Source organism: Nesoenas mayeri, assembly GCF_963082525.1.
Source record: "Nesoenas mayeri genome assembly, chromosome: 2".
Lineage (NCBI taxonomy): Eukaryota > Metazoa > Chordata > Aves > Columbiformes > Columbidae > Nesoenas > Nesoenas mayeri.
This window is the reverse complement of record NC_137543.1, coordinates 18,175,713-18,200,528: the sequence shown is the minus strand read 5'-3', so window position 1 is coordinate 18,200,528 and position 24,816 is coordinate 18,175,713. Positions and strand designations below refer to the sequence as shown.

The 24,816-nt window shown below is 34.8% G+C and overlaps 1 protein-coding gene across 3 annotated transcripts in view; it reads right to left on the bottom strand.

The window, feature by feature from the left end:
* The window catches only part of CSMD3 (CUB and Sushi multiple domains 3), a gene marked incomplete at its 5' end in the record, with an annotated part of 620,447 nt that overhangs the window by 370,912 nt on the left and 224,719 nt on the right, over positions 1–24,816 (bottom strand). Inside the window, one exon of one of the 3 annotated variants that reach the window (XM_080338547.1) lies at positions 9,428–9,736. The exons of the other annotated variants lie outside the window; for them this stretch is intronic. Coding sequence (XP_080194673.1) covers positions 9,428–9,736 — 309 coding nt within the window. The remainder of the gene's footprint in view (positions 1–9,427; positions 9,737–24,816) is intronic. 3 annotated transcript variants of the gene reach the window in all.

Here is a 24,816-nt window from a genome sequence, read left to right as displayed (position 1 = left end):
TACATTTAAAACAGATATTTTTATAACTATTTGCATCACTTTGCCAAGGCTATTAAATAGTACTAGTAAAGCAAGCAACTCAAGATCTCTGAAGCATCTTTACAAGAGAAGAATTTTACTTTTAACTGGGTTTTGTATGTTAATTTATTGAACAGTACTTTCTGAATGCACTGTCGACTAGTTACAGAAATGTAGGTGGTCCTAACGTGCTACCACTAAGCTATGTGTCATGCTCCACCTGCATGTACATACATACAAACAGTCCTACCACGACCAAGAAATCCCATACCCAAAATGCAATAAATATATGTTTTAATACTTGGTAAACTAGGCATTATTTTGCCGATACCAATGTGGAGACCAGTGAGCAAATGATGACTGTTCAAAATCAGTTTTAGCACACAGTAACTTCTGAAAGTGGTTTTCACTTTTCAGAAATCTCAGAGGATGAATTCACGTCAGCAAACAGTGTAGTTGTACACATCCAAGCTATTCCACAAAGAGAAATAGACATATTAGAGATTCAATTAATCTAGCCTCAGATACCTACTTTCTCACAAGATGAGTTTAAATGTTGATATGCCCATTTCTCTCAAGATAAATAGTTCAGATGTGATAATGCTACAAACAGCTAAATATGGTCAGACTAGTATGTTTTCATATTTCTGAACAGCCAAAAGCAAGTGAAATAGATTAGTCCAAAAAGAAGGATACCCCTGAGAAGGCATACTGCTGTAGATGGAAGGTAGCAATAAGATTCTCCAGTGCTTTGGGGAATAATATTACATAAATTAAAAAAGATGTGAACCCAAAGCTTCTTTTATGCCCTGTCCTTCAACCCCTTTCAGAATAAATCCAAAAATAAAACTGAAAAGTTAGATCAAGGAAATCAAACTTAATTACACTTACAACAGAATAAATCTTCAGTATCACTTTCATATAAATAATTATGTAATTGGAAAGACTATAAAAATCTATTTTAAAGATAATAAAAATTTTAAAATACCTGTCTGGCATAATCACCTGAGCAGTTCTATAATGCAAGGAGAGGCTTAAAATTTTCTTTAATGCTATTTTAAATACATACGATTTTCTGATGAAATGTAAACAGTAGCATCAGAACTGTGTGACACTGAATCAGAGATTATGTCAAAAACCTTGAAAACTTGAAAACTATTTAGACATCCACCTTGGTTTTTATGCTCAAAACCACTCATGTTTTTTTTTCTTATTCAAATGGCTTTAATATAGAGTAATAAATTATTATCTATGTAACTTTTTCTAGAGTTAGTTGCCCATTGCTTTCTGCAAATGAAAGATGGAACTCAACACTCTATTGAGGAGGGAAAGATATGAACAGTCCTGGTAATGAAAGAAGTGTAGGTGAGGAGTTTTGCATGATAGACAGGCAGGCTAATATTCAGCCAACAGACAGACCAGACTCATGTACATTTCTCATGTAGTAAATTTATATGTAAACTGAAACATGTTCAGAATCATTTTGTTGAAGTTTTTGACCATGTAAGATAAGCAATTTTCAAACTCTTACAGGCAAAATTTGAGACATATAGACAAAATTAAAATATTGTCTTAATTATTTTTTATTAAAAGGTTGTGTGATTCTGTGTACATATGCATACTCATATGCATACAGACTACACACAAACATTTGTGAGAAAGGACTAATATAGACAATGACTGAATTTTACTCTTCAGGCTAGGTACTGTGTTAAAAAGGACCTCAGGTAAACAAGAATACATGTGCATATATTTTAAGCATGTACATTGTAAAAGAAACACTTAGAGGTATAATTTCTGAAGTAACCTTGAATACAAGCTCTCAGACACTATAAATTAATTTTGACTGAAGAAAAGATTGTTCAATTGACACAGTTTTAGTTTCATTCAAAAAGTACATCCTGATTGCTACAGGAAGCACAGATTTTGAGGCAGGAAATTTGCTTCTACAGTGTGGAAGTATTGGGGTATATAGCCATGTGATGGATATCTATTTAAAACACTGACAACCAACGAATTTATTTACTTATTTCAGTTATGGAACAGTATTTATGTAATGAAATTGTCCAGCTTGTCTTGTCTATGTTTTGTAAACTTTTAAGCCAAGTATAAGGTGCATTTAAAATGGTGACGACCAAAACGTGGCCATTCTACAGGCACTCAGTTTGCATTACTACAGGTAACTATACAGAGTATTAACTATGGAAACTTCAGCCTATTCTAACGTTATATACTTATTCTCTTGGATGTAGCTCAAAGCAGTTCAAACACTGAAACAGCCCCTCCCTTCTTCAGAACCTTCCTTACATTATAATCACTACTACTCAGCTAAGGAAGATAGAGAACAAAAGCATAATATCAAAGCCATTATTTCAAGATTGCACACACATCCCTTCTTAAATGACATCTGCAGAAATATGATATTATATGAAAAAAGGCAGTAGATTGCTTATATGACTGTACCTAATGCCTGTATTGCACATACATAAGTGCCCATATAACATGTTTTAGAAAACATGTAATATCTCCAGAAATAAAGGCAAGATTTTGTGCTTCCTCACAATGTCTGTATTTTTCTGTTTCTCATATTTGACATTTATTTAAAGCCAACTGCAAAGGATTTTGTGTGACAGTATCTGAAACAAAAATATCTGCTAAGAGAAGGTATGAGGTAAAAGTCTTAGAGACTATGTTGTCTCAAGAGATTTTTTAATTTTTTTTTCTTTTTATCACAAGACTGAGAGAGAAAATTAAACTTTCCTTTGAATTCACATTCTCAAATTCTTCCCATCACACTACTATTTTTTTAGAAAACAGAAATCAATACCATTTTTTTACTTTGTATTGGGTACAGATATTAGGGAACACAAGCTGATATTAAAATCACTTGTAGATTCAGAATGACATGATCTTCTGCAATAAGTATGTTGGCTGGATTTCTGTTATCCTAGAAATAATGAGTAATTAACTCATTAACTGCCTTCTGAAGAGACAAGTTGTTTGTTTGGAATACAGTTTAGAACTGATTCTGAATGGTGCAGAACCAGTAATTCAGTGATTGTTCAAGAACCTCAACAGCTGAAGGTGGCAGACTTTATTTGCAGCAGCTGCTGTTTCTAATGATTGAAACCCACACCTGATATACCCTGGACTTCTAACATTTGGTGCTTATATGCAGATATGCCAAAAAAAATAATGCACAACACTTCCAGCTCATCTTGGGCATAGGTCTAATTAATTGCATTTTCTCAAGAAGTTGATGCACATGCGCAGCCTGAATATGCTGAACTTACTGTACTGTTTATGTACGGTCAGTTGATTTTTTTCTTTTTTGTACCCTTCACGTTCACTATGCATATGACACAACTAGTTATCCAAAATCTTCAAGCTCTGGCAACACAAGTGCTAGATATCCAGGTATCTTAGGGATCACCAATTCAAGAGATTGCACAAGTTATGGGGGGTCCTGTGGGAGGAGTGGTGAAAGGGGAAGGGAAGATATAGCAACTTATTTCATTTTTAAGTTATGACACTTTAGGCTGCATAAATTTACATTAAAAATCTACAAATAAACTTCACTGTAACCCAACACACTGATGTAGCACTATCTTTTAGAGACTTTCTGAACCTTGAAAGCTGGCACTAGAGGATGTGAATTTTCATAAATTTTTGTAATACAGCATCAACTATGTAGGTTAATGATTTCTTAAATTTGAAGAAACATTCAGAAGATGAACAATCACATTATGAAGTGGTGAACCATCCAATTTTCCTACTATTCCATTTTTTGCTTTTTAAATGAGCTCATCTTAATTACTCATTTTATCATTCCTCCCTTTCAACCCTAAGTGCCCTGGTCAAAGCAGATTGTATGGAAGATTTATACTAAAAATTATTGCAGCTGCTGCATTACTATACTGAATTACTGCACTGTATTACTAATTAGTGCATTAACATACTGCACTAGTACAACACTTAATAAATATTTGTTTAATGACCCTACAATGTTTTAAACATGATGTGGTGCTGCACAATAAGTAGGATTACTAAAACAGTGAAAATTACTTTTTGACTCCTTGCTAAAGGTAGAAATGCTTAAACAAACTTACTGTTCATTATGATCTATTAAATAGACAAAATTAGACTTTTTATTTCCTTTCCGGGACCTTAGTTTTACTGACAACAGGCTCTATTTTAGTGTTACCCCACAGTCAAATAGTTTTATTCAGAATGGAATACAATGCAAATGAGGATGAATGTAAAAGTTTCTCCATAAAATGAAAAGCTCTGATAGTTCAATGAATATAATTGTATACTTTAATGAAACATGCCATATGCATATTATTTTAACCTAATGTGTGCATTTCCCATTTATATTAAAATTTAATGTAGTTTGATTTTATTTCAATAAGATGCATTAGCGTTTTAATTGTGCAGCTTTTCAGGTTCATTTGTTATCCATAGATGAAAACCTATGACAGTTTTCAGAGAACTGTATAATTTAATATGCATTTGAAAATTTCTCACTGGGTTGTTATCTCAGCTAAAAATACACTGATGAGCCACTAAATGTAAAACAACAACCCTCCTCTTCTCTTGACTGAAAAGCATGATTAGCATGGAGCAGAAATGGAAGTTTAAGTTTTACTGTGCTATGTTATTTGTCAACAAAATGATGTGTGGAACCCTTCCACTTTACAATATTTTCACTAAAACTTATAAAAATATCTTACTTCCTTAGTTAAGTACAAATTAATATGAAGAACAACTTTGTACAATAAAGTCACAGAATCACAGAATCACAGAATGTTAGGGGTTGGAAGGGACCTTGAAAGATCATCTAGTCCAATCCCCCTGCTGGAGCAGGAATACCTAGATGAGGCTACACAGGAAGATGTCCAGGCAGGTCTTGAATGCCTCCAGAGTAGGAGACTCCACAACCTCCCTGGGCAGCCTGTTCCAGTGCTCTGTCACCCTCACTGAGAAGAAGTTTCTTCTCAAATTTAAGTAGAACCTCCTGTGTTCCGGTTTGTACCCATTACCCCTTGTCCTATCATTGGTTGTCACCAAGAAAAGCCTGGCTCCATCCTCGTGACACTCACCCTTTGTATATCTGTAAACATTAATGAGGTCACCCTCAGTCTCCTCTTCACCAAGCCAAAGAGACCCAGCTCCCTTAGCCTTTCCTCATAAGGGAGATGCTCCACTCCCTTAATCATCTTTGTTGCCCTACGCTGGACTGTCTCCAGCAGTTCCCTGTCCTTCTGGAACTGAGGGGCCCAGAACTGGACACAATATTCCAGATGTGGTCTCACCAGGGCAGAGTAGAGGGGAAGGAGAACCTCTCTCGAAATACCACCCCCCTTCTAATACACCCCAGGATGCCATTGGCTTTCCTGGCCACAAGGGCACAGTGCTGGCTCATGCTCATCACTGTGCAATAACGAGAAGCACTATTTAAAATTAGTCAGAAAATGCCTTGATAAAACTTTTTTTTTTTTTTTTTTTTTTTTTTAATACAGGTTATAGGTATATATATATGTTATTCTATATATTGGTATTGGTTAAAATTACAGTTTTTCTAATATATTCTACATTAAATGTATCTCAAATTCTCTAACTTGGAAAAAAATAATTATTTAAAAGAAAGCAATTATGGTTAACAAATACAGTTTTAAGCTAAAGTAAAATTACACTAATGATAAGGTATCTTCTGATTTCTAACTACAAGGTACTTGATTTATATCTGCATAGTGTGGTTAAAATAAGAAAACCTGAATTACTGTGGGAAAACAAAGACACAACATGTCAAAAAACAAATATCCATTACAGAAGTGAACATGTAAAATATAATAAAGAACACTTAAGAACTGCAGGAACTACAAGAAAATTAAATTGAATAAACACGTTAGATCCTCTACTAATGTAGTTATGATCAACCTACCAGTACTTAAATATTTCAACAGAAAATAAACAAGGGAAAAACCCCACTTTTTATCTCCTTCCTGTTTTAACATCAGAAGAAGACAGAACGTACAAGAAACTGTACTAGTAGTATCCACATGAATTACTACTGAATACATGGCATTTGAAGCTTCTAGATGTAACTGAATGAAAGTGGTTAGGGACTTAGCTTTTTGATGTTTGGGTTGTTTTTTTTTTTTCCTCTCTCTCTACTGCAGGAAGAGATTAACTTTCCTGAGTTTGAGTGATTTTCTTCATTCTAACTCAGGACCCAAAAGACACTATGTTTCTCTTCTGGCTACCATATCTAAATATATTTTTCATTAGCTAATCAAGCTGCATCTTGAAAGTAAGCTTTTTTAATCTATTCTGTCCTTCTATCGGAAGGCTTTATCAAGATAAGGTTCGAATAACAATAGCTCTTCTCGCTCTTCTGCCTAATGTATGTATTTATATATTTTCTACTCATTTGTCCTTATTTAAGTTCTACACACACTGCCATTCACTTACTGAAATATTTACCCTTTCATCCTGTCTTACATTTTCTTTTGTAAGGTGGGGTGATCAGAACAAAGTAACACCATTATAGTTCTTTTATTCATCTGAACTATAATCATGTACAATATTCCTCATGAGATCTCACTGTTGCCTTATTAAATGATACTTGTACTTCCCTGCTTCTAGTGGAAGTAGTGCACCAAATGCATCTAGGGTTCCTTTTTACTCTTTTAAATAGTCAGAACACAAACTCCTCTTCTGTGATTTCCAACATAAAGCTTAAAGAAATTCTGTAGCCAGCTTTTGACACAACCTATAGTTGTTACAGAAGTCCAGACAGTAAGTGTGGTAGACTAATTTCTACCTAGAACTTTAATTGTAGATGAATAGACACTTCCATCTCTCTCTATAAATTTCTTTCACACATAGAGTTTAAAAAAATATAAATTTAGGAAACAAAACAATATTGTTATTGTTTACTCATTCTGAGAGATCTATTCGCAGAACAATCCTATGGAAGCCAACTGACTCTTATCCTATAGTTATCATTTTTCATCAATACTAATGTAACATAAAACAAGACTAGTCTGATCTCACTAGCAACGTTCTCAAAAAAAACTACAGTGAAGACTACATGCTACACTTTTACCATTTTAAATATACGCATGCATGAGATAGTAAGTTCTAATAAATTATTTTTAGTATATTCACTTTTATCTTTTCAAGTATTACTTAATTTGCATAGCTTTGGGAGGATAATTCTTAAATTATAATCAAGAACACAGGAAAAATTATATTTCCAGATTAAAACCTAACTTTTAATATCTATAAAGTAGAGAAAGAATTACAAAAAATGAATTTTCGTAAACTTCTTAAGTAGCTCTTATAGTTCCACAGTAATTTTATATGCAAGGCAAGACAAGTAGTCTTCATACCTTTGTGCATATTTCATTGGCAAAGAGAAGGGAAAATAATTCAGTAGAAATCTGCAGAAAACTCCATAGAAACATCTGTGGAATATCTCCCCATAATGGAAATTTCTTCAAGTTAATTAACAATAGTCTTATATTCACAAGCATTCCTTCAGAATATGTCTGTGCCTTTGTAATGAGGAATATTTTAGGGAAGACAATTACAGGTTTTTTAAGAAGGGTCAATTTGATATGTTTTCAAGGCTATTACAATTATACTGTCAAATACCGATGTTTGCCAAGGCAAAATGGAAATTTTTTGTTCAGTATACAAACACCCACTCTAGTAGCATACATATATATAATATTCTGCAAGTATGGTAAAGTAAAAAATATTTAATGGATTTTGTATAAAGAATGCTAGCAAAATCAGGAGTTTAAATGTGGCATTAGGGAATAAACTGCACAGAGAACTAGGTATGGGCTGTCTTCTCTGGTAAGGTCTATACAAGACTGCTTTCATCTGCATGTGGGCTGTGATGCCTTTAGTATGTGTAATACTACTTTAATATGTGACAAATAAGTAACATAACATTATTTTGGCAGTGTCTTGGTCTCCGTATTTTTCTTTTTTTAATATAATGGAAGGATTATCATTTTAATATAACAAAACAATTCAGAAGTAGGTGCCTTACCCATATCTTATATAAAGGATAGGTCAAAGAAAATGACAGTGAGAAAACAGTGGAGAAGACATTGTAATGTAATGATTAGAAACAGGGAATGGAAGAAACTGTATGTACATCACAATTACTGTCAAATGTAACTTCCGAATTAGTACACTCTCACATCTTCAAATTAGAAGAGATTATTACAGGCCCTCAGATAATCCCTCATAGCTGAAGATGTGTTCTGAAGTGAATGCAAAATACGTGTTAGTAAATGAAGCTACAATAACTTACACAAGGATACTATCTGATCCAGCAGAAAAACAGATTCCAATCTGAAGTTGTCTTTAGAAAATATCAACAATATAATGACACTTCTACAAATTGTTTGGTCTATAAAAGATGTTCCTTCTTAATATATTTGTATTTATCTGTTTTTCATGCACAATAGATTAACATGAAACAATGGATTAGCACACAATAAAAATTAAAAATATATAATAAATCATATTCAACAAAATTAACCTGCAAAATGAAGCTGTTTCTTAGTTGATCTTGTGTACATGTAAAAACGTACCACATGCAATTTGTTTCTAAATGCCTGTGCTGGTTAAATTAAGACAATCCAGCATTGCTGTTTCTCTGCCACATGTTTTAGACACTGGCATTTACCTTTTAACACAATAAATAATGCTTTCTTTATACTACAAATGATGTTAATTCTAAGTACTTTAGCATGTGGATTAAATCTTCTGAATACAGGAACATATCAAATGTTTAGCTTTACTGCTTTAGTACTTGCAACTGAATTCCCTTGTGTTCTAAACTTTCCTTCATTCATTGATATCATGTTAGATAAAATAAAAATGTAAAGACATTTTTAAAAGCCAAAATTTTGCTGAAGATTTAAACAGAAGCAAAATGGTTACACCTGCATCACCCATTAGTTTAGAACAAGGCAGCTCTTTATAAGGCAAATTTTTAATACTATAGTTGATCATGCCTCAACACATATGAATAGATTAATATTTTAATCTCAGTTGTCAAAACCTTGATCAGATCTTACACTAGGTTTGACAGTGAAAAAACTATGTTAATCTATAAAGTGGCATCAAAAGAAAATTCCTTATCTTTCCCTTTTGTCTTTTTATAATACACACCAAATTAATTTAAATTACTATGACAATATGGTTATTCATGTCATACTTCTATCTGGCTGCGCCACTAGAACTCAGTTTTAAGCAGGTTTAATCCCTTTCCCATTTGATTCAATTATTTTTCCTGAATGGATAACTGACCTTCCACTTTTAATTTATACAAAATATTTTTCTGTAACTACATGGGCACAAGTAAAATAATATCCAATACCTCTATGAGTAACAACTGCAAGTTCTTTAGTTCTTTCTATCTGCTCAGCATTTCTTGGTCGTCTTCTTGTGCTTTGTAAGTTTGCTTGATGAAGGGAGAGTGCTTCCTTGGAAGTGGCCGATTCCAGAATTGATTTTCTTATATTCATAGCTTGCATTTGTTGCTCTTCAGGAGGTTGTCTATGGGTGATCACTGCACTGGATTCAGCAACATCAGCTGATGTGCTAGCAACAGTAATAGCACCAGTAGTGGCCGCAATACGCTCCTCTAACTCACCAGTGGAGGCAGTTTTGATCAAAGTGGAAGAACCTGTGGGACACATAGTAGCACTGGATGCTAACTGTTTCTTTTGAATTATGTTTTCCTGATCAACCTAACAGATTAAATTTCCCTCTATTTAACATAGTAAAGAAAAGTGACATGAAAAGAGGAAAGTCAATATGCTTTATTTAAAAATTTGAAGTAATTGAGACTTTTTTTTAATGCTAGTGAACATTTTGTAATTATAGTGATATTACACACTTCATTTTTAAATGTACTTGAATATGTATAGTATAAACTTTTGTACCAATTGGAATGACAGCACCTAATTTCCACCCCTGAAAATTCAGTCCTGAAATCAGCATGGCTAGAGAAAAACATACCGCTATATCATTAAAAGAGACCCCACATGTAGATAAGTGATAACGACCCTATCGAGGAGTGATACAGCAGCATTATGTAGTAACCTAGGTAGCAGGCAAAGCTTCTGTACTCCAACTGCTAATAAGGCTGCCCAATCCATTAATACATTTAGTTCTTTTCATCAGAGATTGGCAGGGCTTTAAAAGCTCATTTAGACTTGATACAACGCCAAGGGTAGATGGATAGTAAAAGGTACACATTTAACAAACACATCTAACCATAATTATCTACATTAGATATTTGACAAAGGCAGCATCTGTAATTCTCTTTTTGCTCTTTTATTCCTGTAATATGCCAGATTATATAACTCAAAAACCCCACCCATAAAATGTTCAATGATTTAAAAAATTGTGCATCCACTGCTTGTGAAAATATGAAGATAATAAATGTAACGTGTAGTAGCTAAAATATATAACTGATGAGGGAATCTTTAATGTTTTATTAACCTTCCCCACTCCCCAGATTAGGCTACAAATGGCCAAAAGGCCAAGTCTCTCATCTGTGAGCATTTAAAACTTCTAACACAGTACCAACTCCATCTTGAAAGAATAAGTGACTGGGCAATGTATAAAAAAAATCATAATTAGCATAGACCAAGTTGATGTAGCATGAACTGTATTACGTTATACTAGTATATTTAAAACATGGCTTTTTTATTCCATAATAATGACCAAGGGGCTCTTGAGCAGTCATTGAGCCAATAACAGAGACACTTCTCTTTTTATTTCTGAGCTGTCACCTCACACAGACTTTTGAGACATGACCTTTAAGTGTAGTGGGTGATGACAGGATGGAAACAAACCAGAGTTCTTGCACTGTTAGAAGAACCTGTACACTAGAAAATGGAAACAAGACTCCTAGAGGAACTGAGCACTATGTAGCAGCTTTCATGCACAAAGTATATAAAAACTCTTGACAGATTTATCAAATGTACTGTATAAATAAAGGAAACAGGTCCTAATGTCGAAAATCGTCTTGCTAATAAAGCCTTCTTTGTTTACTGCAGAAATTTTAGGCTGAAAATGTTTTACTTTGCTATACTATTAAAAAATATTACCATAACAGAATACTTTAGCACAATACAGAGAATTTGTAGAGCTGCTGTGGGTACGCATTTTTTTTTTAGCTATCTTACATTTAATGTCTTAATAATTGTTCTGCAGTACAGCACTTCTAAATCATATGCTGGTGGTTCTCCCTGTAAAAGTAAACAACCTTAAAAGTGTCAGGTAGGAATCCAGGTTTATGTGTCAGAGACTCAACAAAAACTACTCACTGTCCTATGATGCCAGCATTACAAGTAACTAAAATTAGACTTAGACATGTTTTATTCTGTATTTCAGAATAAAAGAAAAAAATTGTCACAACAATGAATAATATCAGAGACTAGAATTGTTATGATTCAGGATGCACTAAATTTTGACAGACAGGTATCAAGATTCAAACACAGAAAAACAAATGCATGGTCAAGTGATATTTTAGAACAGTATGATGTTGATTAAAACAAAGAAAAAAATATTGCATGTCATTATTGCAATGATTCTTGCAAGGACAACTATTGCATGTCATGTAACCACTACTACTGAAGCAAAATCCATGCAGACACACCTTTCTCATGCAAGCAAATATATAAGAACAGTCACCTGCTCCCATTATTGAGCTCAAAGCAAAATTATATACAGAATCACATTCAAATGGCATGTTGTGTCCTAGTGCTTTAAAGATGCAAAGCCCTTCAAATGAAAACAAGTGAAGAGAAAGTTCATCTCAACAGAAAAAAGCAAGAGGAATTATGCTTACTTAAAACTTCAAAGCTTATACGATGAAAGTACTGTACTAGTTTGATACAGAGGCATCTTTCAAGCAAAACACATAACTTATTTGGCTTCCATATCCACTTAAACTACAAAAAAGCACTCATGCAGAAGATCATTAAGAGATAAACAGTGTGGTATGATTTACATGGAAGATTCTAAGACAAAATTAAAGTTATGTATGAACAATCTGGTAAGTATCAGCTACCGCATAGAATAAATGCATTCGTGTTTGCCTAAACACAATTTATAATCTGTGAAAGCATCAACTTTTATGTCTTAGGATTCTATGGAAACAGGTTTAGACCAATTGAAATACCTATGTTGCATGGGTAATTTAACATACTCTCCTCTTCAGTCATCTGCAGCCAAAACTGACATTTCAGTTTGTCAAAGAGGCTATTTTTAAAAATTGTAATTTCCTATATGATTAAGAAAAAGAACACCACAGATATTATTTTCCTTTAATATTCTGGTTTAAAAAAAAATAAAAAAAATAAAAAGACAAATTGGCAATGAAAAATGGTACAAGAAGGAAGACAGGAAGACTGATTTCTGCTTTTTGGATGAAATTTCAACCAACACTTTCTGTCAGCTGAATTCAATCCAGAGGTAGATCATCACTTTGAATTCACAATCAGCAACTGAGATAACTTGAGGTTTGACGAACTGTCAGGCTGCACCATGGGAAACAGCAATAAGAATGTGGAGGCAAAATATAGTAATTGTTGCTCAGGGCATGAGTTCACAAAAGGAACATGACCAGCTCAGACTAGAGCAGTCTGAGACCTACTGACCTGGACAGTTATTTCTCTAAGTGAGTCCCTGTGGATGGAGAATAGATTAAAATCAGTAAAACTGAGGACCTTGCATGTGTCAAATTAGATTACTTATGTGAGGAAAGATAAGAAGAGGTATTTGCACATAAAAATTCACAACTATGTAAAAGTGGATGGAAATCAAGCTGATGAGCAATTCAGTTCAGAAAACTAGTCTGAATGAACTACTACTCAAAAGTGTTGTAACTGCTAAAACTTTGCATAATGCAAACATATGGAAGACCCATAAGCCTTTCTATTTATATAGGAGTGGAGGTTGCTCCTGATTCCAGGATCATTTTTAGTAAATGAAAGAGGCAAGAGGCTTTGACATTTGCCTGAGACAAAGCTCCAAAAATAGATTATGAATCTGTGCTAGATGCACTCACTTTGTACACGCAATATGCTACAAGTATAGATAGGGTTCTTGTTGTAAACACGACAGCAAGGAAAATTTACCCCAGATAAACTCATAGTTGTAAATCTAATTTAAATTATTATAATGGACTAACTTTTTACAAGTAATCCCTAAGGGAATAAAATAACCCAGGCAGATGTCCACTCTGCAAAAGCATTCACCAGCAAAAAAAAAAAAAAAATTAAGGCAGAAAATAGTATCTAATACAGTGAAAATTCTTTTACTGATTTTTTTTTTTTCCCTTCCCTTTTAGAAGATTATGACTTGGGAGAATTTCTGTTTAAAATGGGGAATGCTGGAATAATGTATCTTCCCTCTCAAATCAGTACAGTTATTTAAAATGTATTCATGTGAATTGTAAGGAATGTTCTTTTCATCATTTATATATATATATATAATATATATAATATTAATATATTTTCATCATTAATATAGTGTGCCCACACTATATTAAAATTTAAATTTTAGAAACTGTAGGTCTGCAAAAAAGTAGTCACAGCAGTTCATATGTGTTGGAAAGCAAAATCAGACAAAACAAATTCTTGTTATAGATCATAATTTGAATCACTGTACACTTTAGAAATAAGTTGTTTTCTTAAGCAAAATCAATTAATTTCAGACAGGACAACCTGACTCTTATACTTATTTTAGAAGCTTGTGCTCTGTGCCATGTTAATGTATTTTGTTCAATCCCAGATTAAGAGGTAGATTTCAGCTATGGCTGTTGTCTCTTATTAAACCAGACTTGTTTTTCCCTTCCTGTTCCACAAGCTTCGATAAGGTAAACTATTGGTGATTAGTCAACATGCTTTAACACATGATTTAAGATTGCTGGTTTTTTTCATAAAACATAATTACCTACCAATATTTAATTGCCATTCTATCTTACAAGATAGGATTGAGAATGAGCTGTATTCAAATAGATAGTATTTTAAGGAAAATTAATTAATTTACTAAATTAAAGTAACAGTGTGACATTACAAAATTACCATGTTTTCAGATATTAACCATTGACTAGACAGAAAAAAACTATTTCCAGCACAATGTCATATTTAAATAAACCTTCGACATGAAGTATGTAGCTGTAACTTCTGTTATTACAAGTGAAATATTGTAATTCCACAAACTAAAAGCACAGCCAGCAAAACTTGACTAAGTTGAAAGCCCGCCATTAAATGTCTGAAATGCAGCTAAAGAAGTTGAGTTTTCAAGAAGTATTCAGCAAAAGTTTTAAGTATTTTCTAAATTGGCTTTTATTTCAGAGACAACCGACAAACAAACAAACGTTCTAATCCTATATATTTGACCATTGGTTAGTAATACCATGCTGATTAGGAGTTGAGCTGTTCAAAAAAGAGGGAGCATTCTATAGTGTGTTTTTATCCACAGGATCATAGAATAACTCAGGTTGAAATGTGCCTCGGGAGGTTTCTTGTTTTCATGACAACATAAAGCAGGTCAGTCATGAGGTCAGACCAATTGCTCTGGGCTTTATACAGTCGAGTCTGGAGAAAACCTCCTAGGATGTAGATGGTACAACCTCCCTGAGCAATTTGCTCAAATGTATGACTGTCCTTACAGAAGAAAAGTTTCTCTTATGTCTGGCTTGAAGATCTAATTTCAAATTTTGTTAGTTGTCTCTCATCCTCACATCATGCTCCACCATCAAAAGCTTGGCTCTGTCTTTCCAATAACCCCCTTGAAGACATTTGGAAACAGCTTTTAGCTTTCTCCTCTTCTCCAGGGTGAAAAAGCCCAGCTCCCCCTGTCTCTCCTCATGGGGGAAGTGCTCCAGCCCCCAACCATCTTGGTGACACTCCGTTGAACTTGCTTCAGCAAGGAACTTATCTTTCCTCTCATGGGGCCAAAAACTTGATGCACTATTCCAGCCATGCTCACAGGAGTGTTGAGTAAAGGACAATAATCCTTCCCTTTGATCTACTGGCTACATTCCTTTTAATATAACCTAGCATGCTGTTAGCTCTCTTTGCTGCCAGGACACACTGATGGGTCGTACTCAGCCTGCTGTCTGCCACAACATCCAGGGTCTTTTCAGCAGAGCTCCTTACTGTCAGCCACTCCTGCTGGCAGGGTGTTTCCTACCCAGGTGTAGGGCTTTGCTTTTGCCCTTGTTGAGTTTCATAAGATTCCTGTTGGCCCATTCTTCCAGCTTGTTTATGTCCCTATGGATGACAACCCTGTCCTCAAGCATATTGACTGTTGACTGACATTTTGGTGTCATCTGCAGATCCATTGAGATTGCACTCTGTCACAGATTCAAGCTCATTGATAAACACATTGAACAGAACTTGTACAATGATGGACCCCTGCAGTACTCTGCTTGTTACTGGACTCTAGGTAGAGTACGGCCCATTTATGACTGCCCTCTAAATACACTTTTTTTTTTTTTAAATTTCATCAGTTAAAGAGCAGATGAAAACTTGCAAATTGTTCATAAGACCAGATAAATGGGATCTAAGGCAGCTCTTTCAATTCATTAGAATTAGTTTTGGTGATTAATTCCTAAGAATCAGATTGACTTCAAAATGTGAGACTAAATATTCAGTATCTTCTTTATTCAGGATGAATTAAAGATGCAGGACTTTATTAGCCCTGGTAACACATACAATCCAACCACAGACTTCCCAAACAAAGCCAAAGGTCCTTAATGCAGATGGCTCTAAGTGGGACTCACTATAGTAAAATGCTAATGAGGTTAGAAGGGGATATTTCTGTGTATCTTAATAGTAAGAAGATGTTCTATCCTTTTGTAATGGATAATTGAGAAAGAAGTGTTGAGAGTCTTAAGCAAAAATAAAACGCATATTTCATTAAAAAAAAAGAGGTGGTTACAATTATATATATAATTTTAAATAAGAGTAATCACTATATTCCATCTTCATTCTTCTTTCAGATGTCCAAGGACTGTCAGTCAAGACTTATTTGGTATCCTTAAAACCTTTCCACAATTATGTAACATTGCAATGACCAGTGCATCTCATTAAGAAGGCTGGGGGGGAGGTGCTAAAAGAATATCTTAATTAACTGTTCTCTTTGATGTTGTCTGTCATTAAATATCTGCTGCCTGCAAGACTTTCCAATAAAGTTAAGAACTTAATTAGAAGAATGTGTTCTGGATCTGTTAAAGGAATTTTCAAGTTAGTGTACATAACACTATATTGTATACAACAGCTCCTTTGACTATTTTAACATGTATTTAGATGTTATAACAGCTTTATTATTTTCACAAATATCTTTATTATTCTTTATAAATGTCGTCTTTTTACCTGCTCTAAGCTCAAATTACAGTTTTTCTCATAATGATTTACAAGTTATAGAAAAAAAAAGGAATCCACAATGCAAATATACATTTCAGAATATAAAATCAGTATAAATGGCTGATGAAAACATTCTTCTGACCAACTCGATTTTCAGTTCACAGCTATTCAGAAAGGAAATATAACTGTGGATATCAAGAAATGTATGACTGAAAAAATAAGGCTCAAAACAAGTTTCTAGACTTCAGTTCAAACAGGCAATGATCCCTGGATTTATCCAAACAGCAAAGACTCCAAAACCTGTCTGGGCAGAAGTTTAATATATGTTCTTTTTGTTTCCTTTTTTGTCCACAATTTATGTGAATTGATTCAGAATTTAACTTTCATTTCTTTTAGTACCAGAAGGCATTTATTTGCATTCCTGCATTTTCTTAAGATTCTTTTTACTCACTCTCTTCTTTTGATCTGTCTATTGTTAATTCTTTCTTCTCTTCCTCTCTATCTTTTGTATTAATTTGAAATGTAAATCAACTGCTGCAGTAAGATATGTGCCAGAAAAATCTGGTAGAAACAATTAAGCATAGACCAGAAATCATCAGGGATGCAGGAGATAAAGACATTTGTCATGCTTTGGCAAATATTAATGCATATCTCCATGATCTTCCAGATGTTTCTATTAGTGAATTTAAAATTACCTGCATTCTTTTTTTTTTTTTTTTAGATACTGAAAACAGTAAATCTATGTATCTTAATTTTATCAAACTGATACTGTAATTTAAGACTCAAAAAAATTATTCGATGTAATAATCTTAATCACAGGAAGATAATTTTAAGAGTTTTTTTCTTTTATTCTTTTAAATACATTAATGCTTGTTAGAAATACTGTGAAATTCTTAGAAAGTCTGCTCATTTACTAGGCCAATGGCAAAGAGAAACTTGCAGAAATGGTATCCTGCAAGTTTACTTTAATATTAGTCTGTATATGTTCACTGCATAGGAAAGAATACAAATCTTAACAGTTAAGCACATCTTCTGCATTGTTTATTCTACTTGTGTCCAGCAAAATTAACAGAGAATGATACAGAAAATCAGAAGACTGTAGCCTTGTAAATATAATTTTGCCATTACTAAAACAAGGCCACAGGATTTGTGTTGATCCCATGCAGGTTTACCTTGGCCTCAGGCATTTTCACTAGTTTTGATAGTCTTGTAGGGGTCAAGTGAATATTTCCTAATATGTTCATATTTTGGGAATGTTATGCTCTTAGAATACTACCTACAGTCAAGTTCTGCTAAAACCACGTTGTCACTACATAACAAGTAACAGCCCTTTATACTTTCTGAGGCTGAGGAAGGCTAATGTACAACTTTCAGATTTTTGTACAGAACAATGAGAAAGAAGCAGCTTGTATTATGAAACAATTAAACTCCCAGACTAGAGAGGATGCTCCCTCTTCTCTCATCACCACCAATGTTATACTCATCCCAACACAGACCCTCAGATGCTATCAGTTCATTATAATCTCTACCCCAGGGGCACAGTGAAAAGAGTGAAAATGAGGCAAGAGAAAAACAGTGGAGAGTAGGAAGGGAGTTCTTAACTTTTATAAATAGTTATTATTGTTGAGGCTTTTCTATATTACATAATTTAAACTACCATACTGTTGAAACTTTAACTGGAATAACAATAAATTGTTAACTCCATATTAATTGCTTTCCGTTCAGCCATAACAAGATTCTGTGTCAAACATTATACTGTCATAAATGCATTACAATCTGACTAACTTTAGATATGAATTTTTGTATACTAAACATAAATTTTGTTTCTATGTACCACTGAACTGCTTGTTCAATGACTTTCAGAAATCTGAGGGCTGCAATGGGCCTAAATAGAATTCCCCAGCCTCCCCTGGGCCTCCTCTCACCCATGCCCCTGGGTCCAGGACCCCTGGCCTGACACCATCAGTCCCTGCCCAGTGACACTGCAGCAGTGGTGGTCCCAGCTCCTAAACGCTCTGCCCTGCCAGGCACTTCAGCTAATGTCCCCACCTGACCTTGACCTGTCCCCTTTCCCATGGGGATGCCCAAGGCCCATGCCTGGGTCTGCCTGCAACTGCCCCCCTGTTCTGTCCTGTTTCCTGGCTGGGGGCAGCGGGACCAGCACGGGCTGTGATGTCTTGAACTGCTGGCCCCCACACAGATCCCCTCCCCCCCAGCTCTCCAGCACTCAGGGAGCCATCAGTCCTTGCCGCACCCTGACGATTATCGTCTCTTCATCACTGTGAAAATTGCAATGCCCATGAACAAAGTAAAGAATTACGTTTAACAAGAAGTATTATTCTTCTCTCATTTCTCACTCAGAATAAATAAATGAAGTTAATCTCTAACCAGAGTAAGTGTTAATTTTAAGTTAATGCAAAGCTGAATGATTTATAAATGAAACTGCACTATCTTTTATTTTTTTTTTGTTTTATCTAAAAGGTCAGGATAGGCTAAAAAATAACACTTTTAAAGAAAAGTCAAGTCCTAAATGTGATGAAAACAATTCTCTGAGAAGTAAGAAGGTTGCTTCAGTATAGAAACTGATTCAAAGTCCACTTAGACTTTACAGGCATAAAGCTATTCCCACAGAACTCTACATGCTGCCATGATCAAGTGGGCAGTAATGGAACTTTTGAGCTATGAAGTGGGCATCCAGTGAGAAAAAAGAACTTTGCCTCAGGAAAAGCTTCCCTGTGAGATGCCCCCAGTGACCCATTAGCCATTGGTTTCAAGATGTCTTAAGCTAAATGCTTACACATTAAAAGAAATTTGAAATGTATTCTTGAGAGAATCACATATGTATTGCCTTAATAAATATTTCGGGCAATATTGCACCACAATACAATGTTAATAATGAAAGAGTTCTCTTTCAATAGCCAAAATGGTTACTAAAATCCAAAACAGCGATCTCAATTACTGCATCTTTCCTCAGCAGTGTATCATGTTGTACAGAGAAATGCTCACAAAGAGGCATCTTCTAAAGGGGAGAAATATATTGGTATGTCTAAAAATATGGCAATTTGATTTTCAGAAATGGCAGTTGCTTTTTGATGCTTATTACATTCCTTAGCTAATAGAACTCAAGGAGGTCAAATTTTGACATGACTGCTTGCTCAGCATACCTGAACACATTAGACTTTCATGGAATGGCTGAGGTTGGAAGGCACTTTTGGAGATTGATTAGTCCATCCCTACCTTCTAAAAGATGGGTCAGCTAAAGCATGTTGCTCAGAATGTTGTTCAGTCCATGTCTAGTCTCTGTCTCTTCAGGGACAGAGACTCTCAAAAGCTCCCTGGGAAACCTGTTCCATTTTTCAATTACATTTGCAGCAAAAAGGTTTCTGTGTTTACATGAAATTTTTTGTATTTCAACATGTGTCCATAATCATTTATTCTTTCATTGGGCACTACTGAGAGTAGTCTGGTTCCATCTTTGTTAATCTCTCTGATCAATTTTTAATATATATATGCACCACCGTACTTGCTTATTTTCTAAAAATATTGGTCTGTTTAATTGTCTTGAAACCTGATATTTTTAAAATTGGAATCACATATTCTTGGAAGTGCATATTTGAACTAGAAATTTAGAATCATATATGTTTTAAACATTCTTTCCACTTTTTTTCCTTTTCTTATGAAAATACCCTAGTCTCAATTCTGTCTCCTGTGACAATCATATTCTTGGATATAAGTTCTGTGTGTCAGCAAACCAATTTGTTTTCCAGAAAAACTCAAACCTGACACTGAAGAAAAAATTCTCTTAGAATGTGTTGTTTTCACTCTAAGAAATACTCTCAAAAATAAAAATTAAATTTTTATGAAGCTATTAATATTCGTTAAGTTCTTGAGTCAGTGAAATACTATTTCAAGCTGTTCAGCTTCCTCAAGTTATCTGAAATGTCCTATTTATCCAAATCAAAGACATATACATTCCTGGACTCAATCATAAAATCTGTTCTTCCATGCAAAAATGGAAATTCAGTGTTTTTCACAGAATTTGCCGGTTTTCTAGAATCATGCCAGAAAACATAGGTTTCTGGTTTCTTGCTTTATAGGAAGCTACTTTCAGCAATGTCTTCACCGCTATTAAAAAAGAAAAAAAAAAGCTAACTACATTAGAAGGTATATTCATCTCATTAGACCGTGAAGAGAACCAAAGAGGTACTGCAGTAATGGTAAGCAGAACTAGAATTCAGATTTCAGGCAACAAAAGGAACAAAAGCCAGAAATCAGGATTAATATTAGAGTAGGTTACTTGAAAAAAAGCACAAATAACAGTCCATAGAATCGGGGACTGAAATGTGGAAAGTGATGCAAGCTCTCTACTTCAGGTATTGATCTTAATGTATCACAACATATTCTGGGATTTCTAAGTAATTACCGATTTCACATCAATAAATAATGGAATAATTCACGGGCTTATGAGGTATAGAATTTTATTTGGGATGTTATGATTGTCACTTTTTTTTTTTCTCTTTATATTTTTATATATTTCTATTAATTTATTTTCATACCTTTTAAATTTGCAATATTCCATTCTTAGTATTCCTGGGGAAAAATAAAAACCTAAATATGAAAAAGAAGAGTTTCTATGTGGTTTTAGTTGCAGAAGATTTTAGATGTTTCTACATAGGGACGTAACATTCTTTGCAGTATTCTTCTCTTAGGAATACATTTCAGATTTCTTTTAATGCGTAAGCATTTAGCTTAAGACATTCTTAGAATGTGAATTCCTTAGTGGGTAGCAAGTTGAAATAGTTATTCCTTCAATATTACTAGGATAAATACCAGTAAAAATTACAAAAAGTATCTCTAAAACAAGTTTTGCATTTTCTCCTATACAAACTAACTCATATAGTGCTATGATTTGAGAATTATTTATGTAAACTTAATTTGTATTAAACATAACTTTCCTGGAATTATGTGAGAATTTCTGACTGGTGGAAAGTTTTGTTGGATTGTTTTGTGAGACAAAAATTCAATTGCAAATCATCTTCTGAGAGATTTAATTATGAAAGACATTAGAAAACTTCTGAATGGGTCTTGAAAAACATTTAAATACTTATTCTTTAAACTGAAGCTATATTTGATGCTTAGAGCATGCTGTGTCCTCTCTGTCTCTCATTAGTTACTCATTATTTCTGCTTAGAATTTGGCTTCTGTCAAAGCTGTCAACAGTTTTACTATCACCACTAGATATTTACATAAATTAAAGAGTGCCATGGTACTCTTTGCAGAGGCAAGAGTTTCTGAAAGGTTCTACTGAGGTCCAAAGTAACTTCTTTCACATATAATAAAAAGTTACTGGACAGCAATGATTGAGAATTTTCAGCAAGTATGAAGTAAATTTGTTCCCTGGAAAATAATTATTTAAATAATTAAAAAAAAAAAAAAAAAAAAAAAGAGTACAAAAAGAGACATCCCTGTACAAGGACTATGGGACATGGGATAGTCATATGTCAATTAAAGCCTCAAAAATGACATTGTGATAGCTTTCACAAGAGGTAAAAGGATTAATTTCTTCCAGGTTGGTTAATATTCATAAATTTCCATTAGGGTCACTGGGTAGCTGAGTGATTCTTAGCTTAAGTACTACTGACTTGCCTGCTCTAAGTGCCGAAAGAGTGTGCTCAAATGGCTTAAAAACAAAACAAAACAAAAACAAAAAAACAAAAACACACATACAAAAAAAAACCCAAAACACAGAAGGTCAATGTCTTAAAAATGAAATTATCTTCAAGACTATAATTATATTTTTTTATCATTAATATTTTTAGCACATGTAAATTTTAGAACCTTCCAGGAGAAAGTATGATTTAAGCATGTGGCTTTTGTATCTTTTTCATTAAAAGACGACCTACCCAACACCAGCCTGAATACAAATGAAAAAAAATAATTTCCTTTTATATTTCCAGTTATAAAGCTACATATGTTATTTCCTTGATTATTATGTCTATACTCTAGATATATATATATAAGCCAGAGAGTGGTAGTCAATGGTGCGGAGTCTAGTTGGAGACCAGTATCTAGTGGAGTACCTCAGGGGTCAGTACTGGGGCCAGTATTATTCAATATATTCATTAACGACTTAGACGAGGGAATAGAGTGTACTATCAGCAAGTTTGCTGATGACACTAAGCTGGGAGGAGTGGCTGACACGCCAGAAGGCTGTGCTGCCATCCAGTAAGACCTAGACAGGCTGGAGAGTTGGGCGGGGAATAACCTAATGAAATTTAACAAGGAAAAGTGTAGAGTCCTGCATCTGGGCAGGAACAACCCCCGGTTCCAGTATCGGTTGGGAAATTACATATTAGAGAGCAGTGTAGGGAAAAGGGACCTGGGGATCCTGGTGGACAACAGGATGACCATGAGCCAGCACTGTGCCCTTGTGGCCAGGAACGCCAATGGCATCCTGGGATGTATTAGAAGGGGGGTGGTTAGTAGATTGAGAGAGGTCCTCCTTCCCCTCTACTCTGCCCTGGTGAGACCCCATCTGGAATATTGTGTCCAGTTCTGGGCCCCTCAGTTCAAGAAGGACAAGGAACTGCTGGAGAGGGTCCAGCGTAGGGCAACCAAGATGATTAAGGGAGTGGAGCACCTCCCTTATGAGGAAAGGCTGAGGGAGCTGGGTCTCTTTAGTTTGGAGAAGAGGATACTGAGGGGTGACCTTATTAATGTTTATAAATATATAAAGGGTGAGTGCCATGAGGATGGAGCCAGGCTCTTCTCGTTGGCAAACAATGATAGGACAAGGGGCAATGGGATGAAGCTGGAACACAAGAGGTTCTACTTAAATTTGAGAAGAAACTTCTTCTCAGTAAGGGTGACAGAGCACTGGAACAGGCTGCCCAGGGGGGTTGTGGAGTCTCCTTCTCTGGAGACATTCAAGACCCACCTGGACATGTTCCTGTGCAACCTCACTTAGGCGTTCCTGCTTGAGCAGGGGGATTGGACTAGATGATCTTTTGAGGTCCCTTCCAATCCAGAACATACTGTGATACTGTGATACTGTGATATATTAGGAACTCAAAGGTATTGTCTTTAACCCCGAGTTTACTATTAAGTGAGAAGGGAAAGCAGTGACGAGTGAAGGAGAATAGAAAAAGCAGCAGTTTGCTTTACTTTCAGAAATCAATACATCTGTTCCCGTCTGTCTTTGTGTCAGCTTTGTTTATTTTGGATATAGTCTTTCAAATCAAGGACTCTCTTAACAGGCATTTGTACACATCATAGTGCACCTAGGCAGCACTATAACTTAAACCAGCCTTACCAAAGCACTTCTGCAGCTTTGTGAAAAGCAGAAGGGTTAGTGTCATCTAGTTTTCAGCTGCCCTGGACTGAGGCTCAAAAGACCCTATTCCACTGATCACTTTCTGGGTCAATTTGGGAAAGTCACTTCCTTGGTATGCACCTCAGTTTTGGCATCCAAAACAGACATCATAACTTTCAAGTACTACCCCTGCAATTTATGACTTTCAAATCTGTGTATCTCCCCTCCTCCCACAGCTCTGTTTTTCAAGCTGCAGGGTCCTACACAAGTGCATCACTTTGAAACCAGAAAATAGTCCATTTGTTTGATGATCTTTACTATCATTCTCTGAACTTTCTTTAATTCTCCTATATTCTTCTGAAATGCAGAGAGGCTAGAGAACCAAAAATCAAGGTGCAGGTCAACCTATACAACAACATGTTTTCTGTCTTGTCCTCTACACTTTTCCTAATATTTATTTTTAGAAGCACTAATTAGTGGGGTTTTTTAAGCACTCTAAGTACATACCTGAGGACTATGTAGTACTGTTATGTATGTATATCTTAGAACACAAGAGCTTGGTGGTATTACCAACAATAGTAATGATGAACAGATCCCAGCATTTTAATTGCAAATTAAGATTATTTTGCAGTGCTTGCTATGCAAAGAGAGTTACAAAGAAGAAACACAAGCTAAGATCTTTGAATTCCCTCTAAGTGAAGCAAGAAGACTATATGACTATAACTCTGAGACCCCAGCCACTTAGAGATAATTTTTTTATGCTACCTTAGGAAGCACGGTACAAACCTTGTGTTGTTCAAATAAACTTGTACCTAAACAGAGTGACTATCGTCTGCTGTTAGTTGAAGTAGTAAAGGTGCCTCTAACAAATTGTAGAAAGAGTATCTTTGCCAGCACTCTGGACAACCTGCTGATGAGACCTTTATACTAAGAATGATGGAGAGGGAGATAATAAGCCACATTTAAGTGACATAGTGTTGTAAATAAGTAGAATGGAAATGAAAGATTTACAGGAATAAGAGATACTTGAAGAATTATAATATAGGGTGAAGAGACCCCTACGTC